Source organism: Balaenoptera ricei, chromosome 16 (genome assembly GCF_028023285.1).
Source record: "Balaenoptera ricei isolate mBalRic1 chromosome 16, mBalRic1.hap2, whole genome shotgun sequence".
NCBI classification, from domain to species: Eukaryota; Metazoa; Chordata; class Mammalia; order Artiodactyla; family Balaenopteridae; genus Balaenoptera; species Balaenoptera ricei.
The window spans coordinates 60,873,116-60,887,046 of record NC_082654.1 but is presented as its reverse complement, the minus strand read 5'-3'; the positions used below and the strand labels follow the sequence as shown (position 1 = coordinate 60,887,046).

Genomic DNA, 13,931 nt, shown 5'->3' with positions numbered 1-13,931 from the left:
CCACAGCGAGACACCACTGCACTAGAATTGTTATAGTAATAAGAAAGGCAGATAATAACAAGTATTGCCAAGGATGTGGAGAAATTTGAACCTTCATACATTGCCTGTGGGAATGTTAAATGGTGCAGTCTCTTTGGAAAACAGTCTAGCTGTTTGTCAAGTGGTTAAACATAGAGTTACCATATGATCCAGCAATTCTACATCTAGGTATATGCTCAAGAGAAATGAAAACATATGTCTACACAAAAACATTTACACTAATGTTCATAGTAGCATTATTCAAAATAGCTAAAAAGTGGAAATAATCCAGATGTCCATCAGCTGATGAATGATAAACAAAATGTGGTATAACCATGCAATGGCATATTATTTGGCAATAAAAGGCAATGAAGTACTGATGCATGCTACAACATGAAAGAAACCATTCATTAAAGACCACATATTGTATGATTTCATTTACATCAAATATCTAGAATAGACAAATCTATAGAGACAAAGTAGATTAGTGGTTGCCTAAGGCTGGATGGAGGTGGGGAAAGGCTGGGGATAAATGAAGGGGATGGCTGCTAATGAATTTCTTTTTGGGGTGATGAAAGTGTTCAAAAATTGATTCTGGTGATGGTTGTATAACTGTGAATATACTAGAAACCATTAACCTCTCTCTAGCAGTCGACACTGTTTTTCAGTTTCTTGAAACTCTCTATTCCTTTGGCTTTCATGACACACAGTTCTACCATTCCCCCTACCCCGCTCTCAGACATTCCCTTCTCAGCTCTTTTCATCATCAGGTTCTTCCACCAGCCGCAATCTATTTCTTCAGCCCAGGCAAGTAAACGGAGGAACCGTCTCTATGGTTCCTCCTCTAACATTTCCTTATCTCCATCTGAACATCCCATACTTTCTGATTAGTTTCTTTCTCAGAGCTGGCTTTCTTCCTCCATTGCATGTATTACCAAGTCACTTGAGTCAGGAGTCTGGGTGTCTCCATTACCCTCTATGTGGACTGAGTGTCATGTAGATGGATTTCTTACATCTACCCTCATATCCATCCATACTGCTGCTGCTTTAGTTCATCTTTCACTAAGACTCTAAGCTACATGAAGTCAGGGGCCATGTGTATTTTTTTCACCACTGTCTTAATATTTGGCACTGGTATGTTATATAAATATTTGATTGAATAAATGAACTAACAAGTGAACTTGTATTCCTAGTTTTCTTCCCTCTGCTCCATTCTTGCTGCTGAGTTTTTCTTGTTGAAATGTAAACCTAAGAATGTCTTTTGCTTAGAACCATGAAATAATTTCCCACTGCTTAGAGAGTAAAGTCTAAGCACATTGCACACAGGGCCCTCCCTGATGTGGCATCTTTCTGCTTCTTCAACTTCCTATTCTCTATACCGCTTCTCCACCCAATACCCTGTGTTCCAGCCAGGTGGGTCTGTGTTCCCTGAACTGGCCATACTTTCACATATGCTTCTCCACTATTGGAAGCCTCTCCTTTTTTCCCCAAATCCCATTATTCCTGGAGAACTCTTATCAGCCTTCCTAGAGTTTCTTTTCCTCTGTGAAACTTGGATATAACTCTTGTTAGAGCATTACCCTGTGTTACAATGATTTGTTTAAGCATTTGTCCTGTCTGTGAAGGGCGAGGCCTGAGTCTCACTTATTTTTTGTATTCCCATCACACACAGTGTTGTACATACTGCCTGCCACATGGGAAGTTCTCAGTAAGTGCTTGATTAAATGAATGAGTGAGTTGGAAATCAGAGTAGCTTAGAGAGTCCTGGTTTTTCTGGTATATATGGCTTTTTTAAACACTTGGCTCTGGTGTGTCCTCTGTGAATGATACGAAAGGTACCAGTGAGGGGGTGGATAGATCACAAGTCCATCACCAAGCACTGCAGGAAAACAACCAAAAGTGTTGCTGATGTTGGGTCACATACATTATTATTATCCTTGTTTGACCCACGCATGGTACTGGACACAGCTGCCTATCAGAATGGCTGTTCAGTATAATAGATTGATACTTATGCCATAAGAAACACTGATTTGAGCCAAACTAATAGGCAGATGGATGCACACTCCCTTGTCTGGTCATAATCAGTTGGTCAGTCAGTTGACCCCATAGCTTGGCTTGGCCTACTGTAACTTTAAGTTAGGCTTACATTTTCATCATTTGTATCTTCTTGTCTAAATACATTAGCAACTTCTGTTGATTACCATCTCCCTGCCACCTTTTTAACATAATGCTCTATAGTTACCACTTATACTGTACAAATCGCTAACACAAGTCCTCCCTGCTGTGTTTTGTCTTCCTGTTTTCTTATACTTAGTCTAGCTAAGGGAGACATCTACATTAACATATTTTTTAGTCTGGGTAGTGACTTGAACCAGCCAAGGTTTTTTTTTTTTTTTTTGCTGGAAAGAAACCAAATCTCTCTACTGAATTACTGAACCAAATCGGAGTAGATTGTGATAAAAGGAGTAATAACAACAGAAGACAAAAGGCCTCTCACATAGAATTTTGAACTAAAGTCATGTAGTGAACAAAAGATATTTAAATTAACTACGGAATGAAGTAAGAGCTCTTCAAAAGAAACATCTTCCTGCCAAGCCCCCTAAAAATGCCCCCAGGCCTTTTACTCATTCACTACCATTATTTCAGTTCGTATGTCTAAGGATGCTTTATTTCTTATCTCATTCTCTTCCCAGCACCTAGCGGACACATAGTTGGCACTTACTGCCTGTTTATTGAATTGAAAGGAATTGGGCCTCAGGAGTTAGAAGCAATTCTCTGAAGAAGAAAATAAAAGATATAATTTTAACAGTGAATAGAACCAACAAATCTGAGTTTCAGCAATGGAATAAAGTTTGGAAGCAATAAAATGTATTTACTGTAAAGTTAGATTACTTTGAAAGGGTTGTTGTTAAATGCTGACCTGGAAAACCTTCTGAGAACTTAAGACTATAGCTAAGACCTATTTGTGATTCTTTTCTCTGGGTTTTTTTTTTTTTTTTTTTAAGCCCTTTAACATATAGGTCTTTTTTTCAGAAGGAATAAGACTTATTTTAAGGTTAAAAAAATCAGGCATCTACTTTAGTTTAATCTCACACTCATAAAACATACAGATAAAATGTGTAGGAAGTGAGAGCTTTTAAATTTTGTATTTATTAATCGTTTTATACCTTGTTCTGCAAAAGAATTTGAGGTAGAAAATGAGGACTTAAGGTAGAAAATATAAATTTAAAAGTAAGTTTTCTTCATCAGAGAGCTAAAAGGGAGTTTGGCCAACACACAGTAGATAAGTAAGAAGACCCCCAATGAGATCACGTAGTACAGAAGAAATAATTGAGTAATCAAATGATTTATTTGAGGTTACATAGCCGTTTATTAGCTAAGCTGGAACTAGAAATCAAGTCACCAAATTCCCATACATGTGCTCTTAACATGTATGTAGCAAAAACATTTGGCTTAACTAGCCAAGAATTTTGATGACCTGGTGCTGCACAGGTTCGAGAAGCATTTGTCAAGTTGATCACTTCCCGCTTGTTTGCAAAGTTGTGGCCTGTACTAGGCATATGCTTCCCCATACTAAGGTTGACCTCCAGGAATAATGTTTTACCACAAGCTGTGAAGATTCCTGCTAGTTAACAAAGAGCATTTTGTGAATCCCTTTCTGAATTGCTCTACTCTTCTTATTTGGAAAAGATGACTGCTGTAGAAACTTTTTGTTTTGATAGTGTGGGGAGAGAGGAGGAAAGCGCATTTCCTGTCATCTCCTGGTCGATGGCTTAAAAAACGGGAAATTTTGTCTCCAGCTCTCCTCAATAGGTTTTGCCAGCTGTTTACACATAGAAGATGCCTTTCTGGTCCTGCATATCTTTAGAAACTGGCTTCTTTGGAAGTTCTTGACTTGATACTTGATACAGCAATAGAACACTGAATTGAAAAGATCTAGATCTAGAACAAAGGATGACAGCCTTTGAATAAATGGGCAGGTTAAGTTGCGTAATCCTCTCTGCCTTCCCTTGGCACACAAAGCCCTTCCCAGGCTGACTCCAGCTTTCCTTTCTAGCCTCATTTCCTTTGCTGAAGGCACACCAGCCTGTTTTTCTTGTCTAGTCAACCGTGTGCTCAAACCCATTTGAGGCTTGGCCTGTGCTCTTCTTTGTGCTTGGGCTGTCTGATCCCTCTCTCCTCCATGTGGCAACTGCTATCTCTCTAGGCCCAGCTCCCTTCTTCTCTGAAGACACCACGTAGCAAAGGTAAAAATCAAGGTTAATCTAGCAGCCATGTGACGAGTGAATTAGAAGAAGGAAGTCTGGAGGCAGGAAGACCAGTTTTAGGAGACAGTGCAAGTCCCATAGACCTGAGCTGTCCAGTATGGTAGGCACGTGTGGAATTTAAATTCAAATTAAATGAAAGAAGACGACCTGAAAAGGCTATATACTGTATGATTCTAACTATATGACGTTCAGGAAGAGGCAAAACTATGGAGACAGTAAAAAGATCAGTGGTTTTCAGAGGTTTGGGGTGGAGGGATGAATAGGCAGAGCACAGGATTTTTAGGGCAAAACCCTGTGTCATACTGTGATCACGGATACCTGTCATTATACATGTGTCCAAACCCATAGAATGCGCAACACCAAGAGTGGAATGTAATGTAAACTATGAATTTGGGGGTGATTATGATGTGTCAATGGTAGGTTCATCAGTTGTAACAAATGTACCACTCTGGTGGGGGGCATTGATAATGGGGGAGGCTATTGGTATGGGGGCGGGGAGTATATGGGAAATCTCTGTATCTTCTCAATTTTGCTGTAAAGCTAAAATGGCTGTTTAAAAAATAGTGTTAATAAAAAAGATTAAAATTAATTAAAATTAAATAAAAGTAATAATTCAGTTTTTCAGTTGCACTAGCCATATTTCAAGTGCTCAGTAGCCACAAGTGGCTAATGGCTACTGTATTGGATAGCACAAATTAAATAGAACATAAATAGAACATTTCCATCATAACAGAAAGTTCTATTGGACAGCATGGCCAAAAATCAATTCCCCAAGTAAAAATGGCATTCATTCTACATAGTCACGTTTTATGTGTTATGCCTTAAAAACAGGACCATTCATTGTGTGTAACCTAATTATAGGCTGAGTGTATTGAAGATCAAAGTGATTATGGATACTATCACTGCAGTTATGAATGCAGCTTAGAATAATAAATCACATTTAGTTCCCATCACTTAAATACTTAAAAATAGTTTTAAAATAAGTAGCCCTTGAGTATGTTTTTATTGTCTATTTCTGTTTCCTCACCTACCCCCTACCTTTACAAAAGAGACCTAAAATAGAAATTTGAATAGAATTCATTCTTTAGTAATTACCTCTACTGGGGTCAGAATAGTTGCTATTGAAAAACTGTTTCAGTGGTTTTGCCTGGTTTACTCATGATTTTTTTATCCTTTCATGTTAAATCTTTGCTATACATCAGCCTTTTAGCATTGCTGCTTTTGAAGACATTTTACTTAATTGATCTATGTGTTATTTTAAATTTTTCTTTCCCTCAGTCCACTCCCCAACCCCTGCTTCACCCATTCCAAGAGCAAGTCCCATTAGCTCTTCCTCCAAAAGAACTAATTCTCCATGTCCACTTTCGCGTCTTGTTTTAAGTCACTACCATCATTCCCCTGGATGACTACGGTAGCCTCCTAACTGGTCACTCTGCTTCTCCTTGCTTGCTAAGATCACTTCTCTTTATAACAGGCAAAATGACCTTTAAAAAAAAAAAAATCATGTCAGTCTCTTGTTTAGCACTTCTGCTTCCTGTTGTACTTAGGAAAGATTCCAGACACCTTAACTTGGCCTAAAAGGCTCTTTTGTGATCTGACCCTTGCCTTCTTACCCAACCTCATCACCACACCTCCCCCCCTCACTGAGCTTCAGCCACTCTGGCCTCCTTAAGGCTCCTTTAGTATACCCAAACTTTCCTGCCTTTGGACCTTTTTCTTGCTTCTCCCTCTTGATTGTTCTTTCCGAGCTCTTGCATGAGTGGTTCCTTTTCAGCTTCAGAATCTGAGCTCCAATGTTACTTCTTTGTCCACTGTTTTTTTTTTTTTTTTTTAAATTGGATTGTTTGTTTTATCACTATTGAGTTTTTTAAAAAATTTATTTAATTTATTTTTATTTTTGGCTACATTGGGTCCTTGTTGCTGTGCAACGGGCTTTCTCTAGTTGTGGTGAGCGGGGGCTACTCTTTGTTGGGGTGCGTGGGCTTTTCATTGCTGTGGCGTCTCTTGTTGCGGAGCACGGGCTCTAGGCATGTGGGCTTCAGTAGTTGTGGCACATGGGCTCAGTAGTTGTGGCTCATGAGCTCTAGAGCGCAGGCTTAGTAGTTGTGGTGCATGGGCTTAGTTGCTCCGCGGCATGTGGGATCTTCCCGGACCAGGGCTCGAACCCGTGTCTCCTGCACTGGCAAGTGGATTCTTAACCATTGCGCCACCAGGGAAGCCCTGTCCACACTTTTTAAAGTAGGCTCCCTCTACTCCTACCCCATACTCTTTGTAGCGTCATCTTTACTATTACCTGGAATGATTTTGTTTATTTATTTATTTATTTACTTGTGTGCTCTCTCTCTGTCTACTCCCACTGGAATATAACTTCCATGAGGGAAGGAAACTTATTTTTACTCCCACTCTGTCTAAAGTACCTGGAACAGTGACTGGCACACGTAGTTGCATTCAATAAATGTTTAATAACACTGAATAACTGAATACTTTCTAAAGCAGATATAAGAGGAATTCTCCCCACTCCCCTGGCTTGCTCACTCTCTCTCTTTCTCTCTGCCCCTGTCTCTCTTTGGCTCTCTCTATGTATGTACACATGGGGTGTAAAATAAAAGGAATTGCCATTGCTCTAAGTGTGAATATCCTTCTAGACCCTTTATGCTTAGTATGAACTAGTGACTTTGTTGCTGCACTTCATCTTTTCCTTCATGAAGTCATGGCCCACAGCTTTTTGAATGGCTGATTTTTGTTAGAAACTATGGTGAACAATACATCTGGAAATATTCTGTCATGTTTTGATCTGAGGAACTCTAGAGAACCAGCTGCTGATTTGAAAGGGTTTTATTATGATACAGACAGTCTATTGTCTACAAAAGCACTGGCTATTACACAGTGGTATATGTGTCTTGCTTTTTTCTGAGCTATTAACTTGAGAGAAAAAACTTGTATTTATTAACTCATGCCTGACTGGTATTCCCTGAGAATAGTTTATTGTGATATTTGCTTTAGCTGCTTTACTGTGCATTTAGGAATTTTTTAAACTCGTTTTTCTTCTTTAAACTCAATAAAAGTTAAACAGTTGAATAATAGGATTGAGATACTTTCCATTCTGGATTTTAAAAATTTCACAGATTTCTGCATTAAAATGTGGTTTATATTTATGATTTAATATTCCTAAATAGCTTTATATTGATAAAAGGGTGAATTTTACTATTCCTTATATTAAAGTTTACTTCTTTTAGAGTGCTTTGTAATATATGATATAGTTAAAGAAAAATTGACATCCAGGCCCTACATAGGAATGACTTTAAAGAAAGTGAGTATGGGGGCTTCCCTGGTGGCGCAGTGGTTGAGAGTCTGCCTGCCAATGCAGGGGACACGGGTTCGAGCCCTGGTCTGGGAAGATCCCACATGCCGCGGAGCGACTGGGCCCGTGAGCCACAACTGCTGAGCCTGAGCATCTGGAGCCCGTGCTCCGCAACAAGAGAGGCTGCAACAGTGAGAGGCCCGCGCACTGCGATGAAGAGTGGCCCCTGCTTGCCGCAACTAGAGAAAGCCCTCGCACAGAGACGAAGACCCAACACAGCCAAAAATAAATATAAAAATAAATAAATAAATAAAAGATTACTATTAAAAAAAAAAAAAAAAGAAAGTGAGTATGTATAACATTTGTGGTATAATAAATACATGTGTACATGCACACAATCTGGTTAGTGTGGCAGTATTTTGATATGTTTTTAAAATTTTTGGCCATTACTTTTGGGGAAGAAATATATAAAATGACAGATAATTAATAAAATTTTTAGGTAGGAAATAATTACACTTAAGTAACCGAGAGTAACATTTTAATATTACATTTTAAATTACAAAAATTATATATTCTCATTTCAGAAAATTAGAAAACAGGAACTACAGATACAAATTCACTCAAAATTTTGCAAACATTAATAAACACATTTTGTTTTATATTCTTTCAGTATTTTGCCATGTACATAATGAGTTTTGGGTTTGTTGTAATCATAGTGTATTTATTATTTTTTATTCCTCCTTTTAAATGAAGTATAATGTCATAAACATTTTCCCATAGTGCTGAGTCTTTATAACCATTGTTTTAATGGCTCCGTAGTACTAAGTCTAAAGATATATCTTAATTTACTTAACTGTTCCTCATTGTTGGATAAGTTATTTTGAAAATGTTTTTGCTTTTTTAACTAACATGATAGTGAATATTTTTGTAAATATTGTGGTTACCACACTTGGTATTATTGCTTATAGGGTATATTCTCATAAGTGGAATTCCTAGATAGGACGTTTTTGTCTGTTAACACATACTAACAAATGATTTTCCAAAGAGAATATACCAGTTTACATCGCTACCAGCAGGGTGTAATACTATTCCATTGCAACATTTAGCATTATATATTATTTCTTTTTAAGTTGCTCTATGATTAGGGAAAACATCATGTTGATTACTAGTGAAGTTGTGTACTTTCATATGTTTGGTTTCTAGTTTCAGAGTTATGATTGTTTCACATATTTTCCCAGTTCCAGTAATGTCCATTTTTTTCTGAATAGACATTTTAGCCTACCTAACTGGATTCATGTACTTCATGTACTCTTTCAGAGGTGTAGCAGTTTGTCATTAAACATAAATACACACAAACATATATATTCTCAATGATGAATTTTTTTTTTTCTCACTGTGCTCAATGATGCCTTCAAATTAATTACTCTGGAACAGGGTTAATACATTATATTTGCACTCTATATTGTTATCCAGGTGTATTGTGGAAGCATATGTGGGAGCAATCTTAATAATTTCAAAAAATCCAGAAATTTTCTTCAAATCTATCATTTTCAATGATAGAGTATGTGTAATGTATATGTTTCAAATATGTTTAAATAATAGTTTTAAAAGTCTGAGAATTTAAATTTGAATTGTGAATCTTTTTTCCCTGTAGGTTGGAAAAGAGACCGTTCAGACCACTGAGGATCAGATTTTGAAGAGAGATATGCCACCAGCATTTATTAAGTAAGTAATTAAAACATTGTTCTATTGCTAAGCAGGATAATCCTCTTGTTAGGCAAGGAAAAATACTGACTGTAGGAGCAGTTTTTTTTTTTTTAAATATAAAGCTCTGTTTACAGTTGAAATTTCAATTTTTCATTTTTCAACAGTCAAATTTCCTACTGTTGATTTTATTCATTGGTGTTAGGCATTTTTGACATAATTTTTGATCAAACTATGACTTCTGAATTTTGTTTTTCAGAATGGAAAGGATTCAGAAACATTCTGACCTTAGCATGCATGAGTCTGGATTGTGTACTAAATACCTTTGCTTGGAGATAACAGTGGATACAAACTTAAAAAAAAAAAAGTGTTTTGTTATATATTTCAGTAGCGTTTTAAATTTAAGTTATATTTACATATCACTTAATACTCCTACAAATAATTTCCAGACATTTTGGCCTATCCTATGTAAAGTAAGCAGAGATGCTAACTTTTGATTAGTTAAAGCTTCTCAGGTTCTTGATTATGTTGTCTTTGATTAATGACTTTGTTTTTTATGGCAGTCAAGTCCTAAGTAAAAGTAAAGCCTGATGCATAAGACAAAAAAAAAAAAAAATGTAGAACCTCTACAAGTCAATAAGAGGTAAGTCTATTCAGTTTTAAAAAACAAGGGCAAAGAATTTGAATAGGCACTTCAAAAGAGAGGAAATCCAAATGGCCAGTAAACCTGTGAGAAGGTGCTCTATCTCAGTAGTCATCAGAGAAGTGCAAATTGTTCTATTATAAGCTCCTAAATTAAGAAGTCTGATAATGTCAGTTGTTGGTGTGGATGTGGAGCAATTGGGACACTGCTGCTGCGAATGTGAATTGGTGCAGCCACGTTGGGAAACAGTTGGGCATTAGTAAAGTGGAAGATAGGCAATTTCACTGCCTCCCAGTATATTCCCTAAAGAAACTTATGCCCATGTACACTAGGATCCATATACAAAAATACTGGTATCAGCATTGCTCATGATGATACCACTGGTCTATCTACAGTAGAATGGATAAAAACGATCATGGTATAGTCATCAATTGGAATATTAATCAGTAATAAAAGGAATGAGAATATTTCATTTTAAAATGGTTAATTTTATGAATTAAAAAAAGAATGAATGAATCTGAAAAATAATTAAGGGAAGTGAATGATAGAGATATAGATATGTAGGTAGGTTCCATTTATTTAAAGTTCAAAAACATGTAGAAATAAACTGTTGTTTAGGGATGCCTATTTATAAGGTAAAAAGATAAAGACGAATAAGGAAGTAATGAACACAGAAGTCTGGGTAGTGGTATCTCCGGGAGGAAGGAAGAGGGCTGTACTCAGGGAGAGGCATGCAGGGGCTTCTAAAGTGGTAATAATGTTCTATTTCTTGATTTAACTGTTCAGTTACGTGAGTGGTGGTTTTATAATCACTCATTATATTATACATATGTTTTGTGCAATTTTCTGTATGTATGTTATATATCACAATTTAAAATAAAGCAAAAAGTGTTCCTTTATTTTTATCCTCCTTATGGTCTATTATTTTCATTGAACAGATGAGAATTTCACCCATATTGGTATCTTCTTATTTCTAACTTACTTTAGTGGGTGCTTCTACAGAACTATGTTTCTGTTAATTCTGCAAAATGTTCATATGTTAGGAAGTGAGGTACCAGAAGCATCTGTTTTTTGCAGAGTCTGTTTTGTGGGAGTCTCTTTTTAAACTTGCCCTCTTTGGACTTGGTGGCATCCTGGGTTTCTTCCAGCTCTAACCAGTACGAGCCTACTTTGTTTACGTGCCATTTCATCAGCATGGTAATATTAAGAGTCCTATGCTGTCAGTTAAACATAGTATAATTAAACTTGCATTTACTGTACATTAAAAACACAGCTCTAGGGCTTCCCTGGTGGTGCAGTGGTTGAGAATCTGCCTGCCAACGCAGGGGACACGGGTTTGAGCCCTGGTCTGGGAAGATCCCACATGCCGCGGAGCAACGGGGCCTGTGAGCCACAGCTACTGAGCCTGCACGTCTGGAGCCTGTGCTCTGCAACAAGAGAGGCCGCGATAGTGAGAGGCCCGCGCACCGCGATGAAGAGTGGCCCCCGCTTGCCGCAACTAGAGAAAGCCCTCGCACAGAAACGAAGACCCACAGCCAAAAAAAAAAAAGTTAGTTTTCAAAGAGCTTTAAAAAAAAAAAACAAAAAAACACAGCTCTAGCTTGTACCCATTTGCTCCTCACCCCCTGGAAGGTACAGAGCATGGTGAGATAGTGTATAGGGAGATTCAGTATCAGGGAAGTATGTATATGTATAGCTGATTCACTTTGTTATAAAGCAGAAACTAACACACCATTGTAAAGCAATTATACTCCAATAAAGCTGTTAAAAAAAAATATCGGGGAAGTTGGACTTGATGACCCTATAAAAAGTTCCTTTTAACCCTTCACATTCAAGCCTATGAATATCATTTGGTAAATGAATTTCTTCAGGAAACTCATTTCTGCTTATTCCCAGAGATATACCTTTGAAATATGCTATGTGCTCTCTCACAGGCTTCCTTGGGGACTTAGAAAAATTAAAGAGTACGCGAGTTGTGATGATATTTTCAGAAAAGTGGGTAACTTTAAAACAAAACAAAACTTCATTGATCACCCTTGGTGGTAACTAGGACACCAGCCCCTTACTCTGGTAATGGGAAATTTAAAGAAAAGAGGCATTTGTCCTATCTTTCCAGAGGTTCCTCAAAAAATTAAAATAGATATATCACATGATCTAGCAATTCCGCTTCTGGGTATTTATCTTTTTTTTTTTTTAATTTTTAAATTTTATTTTTTTATTTTTGGCTGTGTTGGGTCTTTGTTGCTGCGTGCAGGCTTTCTCTAGTTGCGGCGAGCAGGGGCTACTCTTCGTTGCGGTGCGTGGGCTTATTGCAGTGGCTTCTCTTGTTGCGGAGCATGGGCTCTAGGTGCGCGGGCTTCAGTATTTGTGGCCCTCGGGCTCCATAGTTGTGGCTTGTGGGCTCTAGAGCTCAGGCTCAGTAGTTGTGGCGCACGGGCTTAGTTGCTCCGCGGCATGTGGGATCCTCCTGAACCAGGGCTCAAACCTGTGTCCCCTGCATTGGCAGGTGGATTCTTAACCACTGCACCACCAGGGAAGTCCCTGGGTATTTATCTTAAGGAAATAAAATCACTTATCTTGAAAAAAATATCTGCACCCCATGTTGATTGCAGCATTATTTACAATAGTCAAGATATGGAAACAACCTGTGTCCATCAATGGGTGAATTGATAAAGATGTGATATATATATATAATATATTATTCAGCCACAGAAAAGAAGGAAATCCTGCTGTTTGTAACAACATGGATGGACCCTGAGGGCATTATGCTAAGTGAAATAAGTCAGAGAAAGACAAATACTATATGATTTATATGTAGAATATTTTAAAAAATGAATTCATAGGTACAGAGAACAGATGGGTGGTTGCCAGAGGTGGGGCGGTGGGGGGCTGTGCAAGATGGGGAAGGGAGTCAAAAAGTACAAACTTGCAGTTATAAATAAGTCATGAAGGTATAATGTACAGCATGGTGAATATAGTTAATAATACTGTATTATATATTTGAAAGTTGCTGAGAGTAGATCTTAAAAGTTCTCATCAGAAGAAAAAAAAATTGTAACTATCCTTTCTCTCTTAGGCATACTTTATTTCACAGTAACCTAATAGCTCTAGTTGATGGGGGAAATTCTAACCAATAAAAGTGGAATAAATGACAGAATTAGAAAGTCATGATTATGCAAAGTTTAATGAAACCACTGATTTAGGTAAGGATCATCAATGGATATGAAACCATTCAGAGGTTTTTAACCTTTATCATGCCATGCGGGGAGAACCCTGGTCACCTGGAGGAGTCAGGGAAAAACATTGTGTTATGAGCAACTGAAATATTTACTGAGCAGTGTTTAAAAAGTACACGACTTAATATGCCATACTCTGAAATGTTACCTGAAAATAGCCTGGAGTACAAAAACAATATGGCTGTGGTTATCAAACAAATTTGGGGGACAAATAAGTATTCTGCAGTTTAAAACATGAAGGCTCTTTATGCTTTTCTTTAGAATGCAAAATGAAGCAAAAAATAACTTCACTAGGATGGGGAAGGGACAGAGAGGGAAACAGATGGAAGCAATTAATGACATCCTTGGAACTGTTGAGTAGGACATTCTTTTGGGCTGTTTGGTTGATGTTTGGAAGTTTCCAGGGCATGACAGACTGATGCTTCTGCTGTCTCTACTTTCACAAGGACTTCTAAATAGTGTCTGCTTTGACAACGCTAAAAAATAAATTTAAAAATTTATTCTTAGATCAATCTCTATTCCTAGAATGTTAGAATGTCAGGGCTAGAGAAAACAGAAGACTGTTGATCTATAGATGGATTTATACATAAGCAATCTGATGTAGATTTAGAGATTTTTCAGGGAAGGATATGTCATTTTCAGAATTTTTGACATTTTCAGGATTTGGGGGGGGGTCTCAAAATCAAACCATAGTCTATTTGTGTGACTGGCAATTAAGGGCATGTTGCAATGTTGGAGAATGGTTTAATATCAGTTAAAGA

At 37.5% G+C, this 13,931-nt stretch overlaps 1 protein-coding gene across 2 annotated transcripts in view; it reads left to right on the top strand.

The window, feature by feature from the left end:
- Positions 1 to 13,931, top strand: part of VCL (vinculin) — a 98,137-nt gene that overhangs the window by 22,038 nt on the left and 62,168 nt on the right. For both annotated transcript variants that reach the window (XM_059900071.1, XM_059900070.1), the window contains exon 2: positions 9,242 to 9,312. In XM_059900071.1, the coding sequence (XP_059756054.1) occupies positions 9,242 to 9,312 (71 nt within the window). The remainder of the gene's footprint in view (positions 1 to 9,241; positions 9,313 to 13,931) is intronic.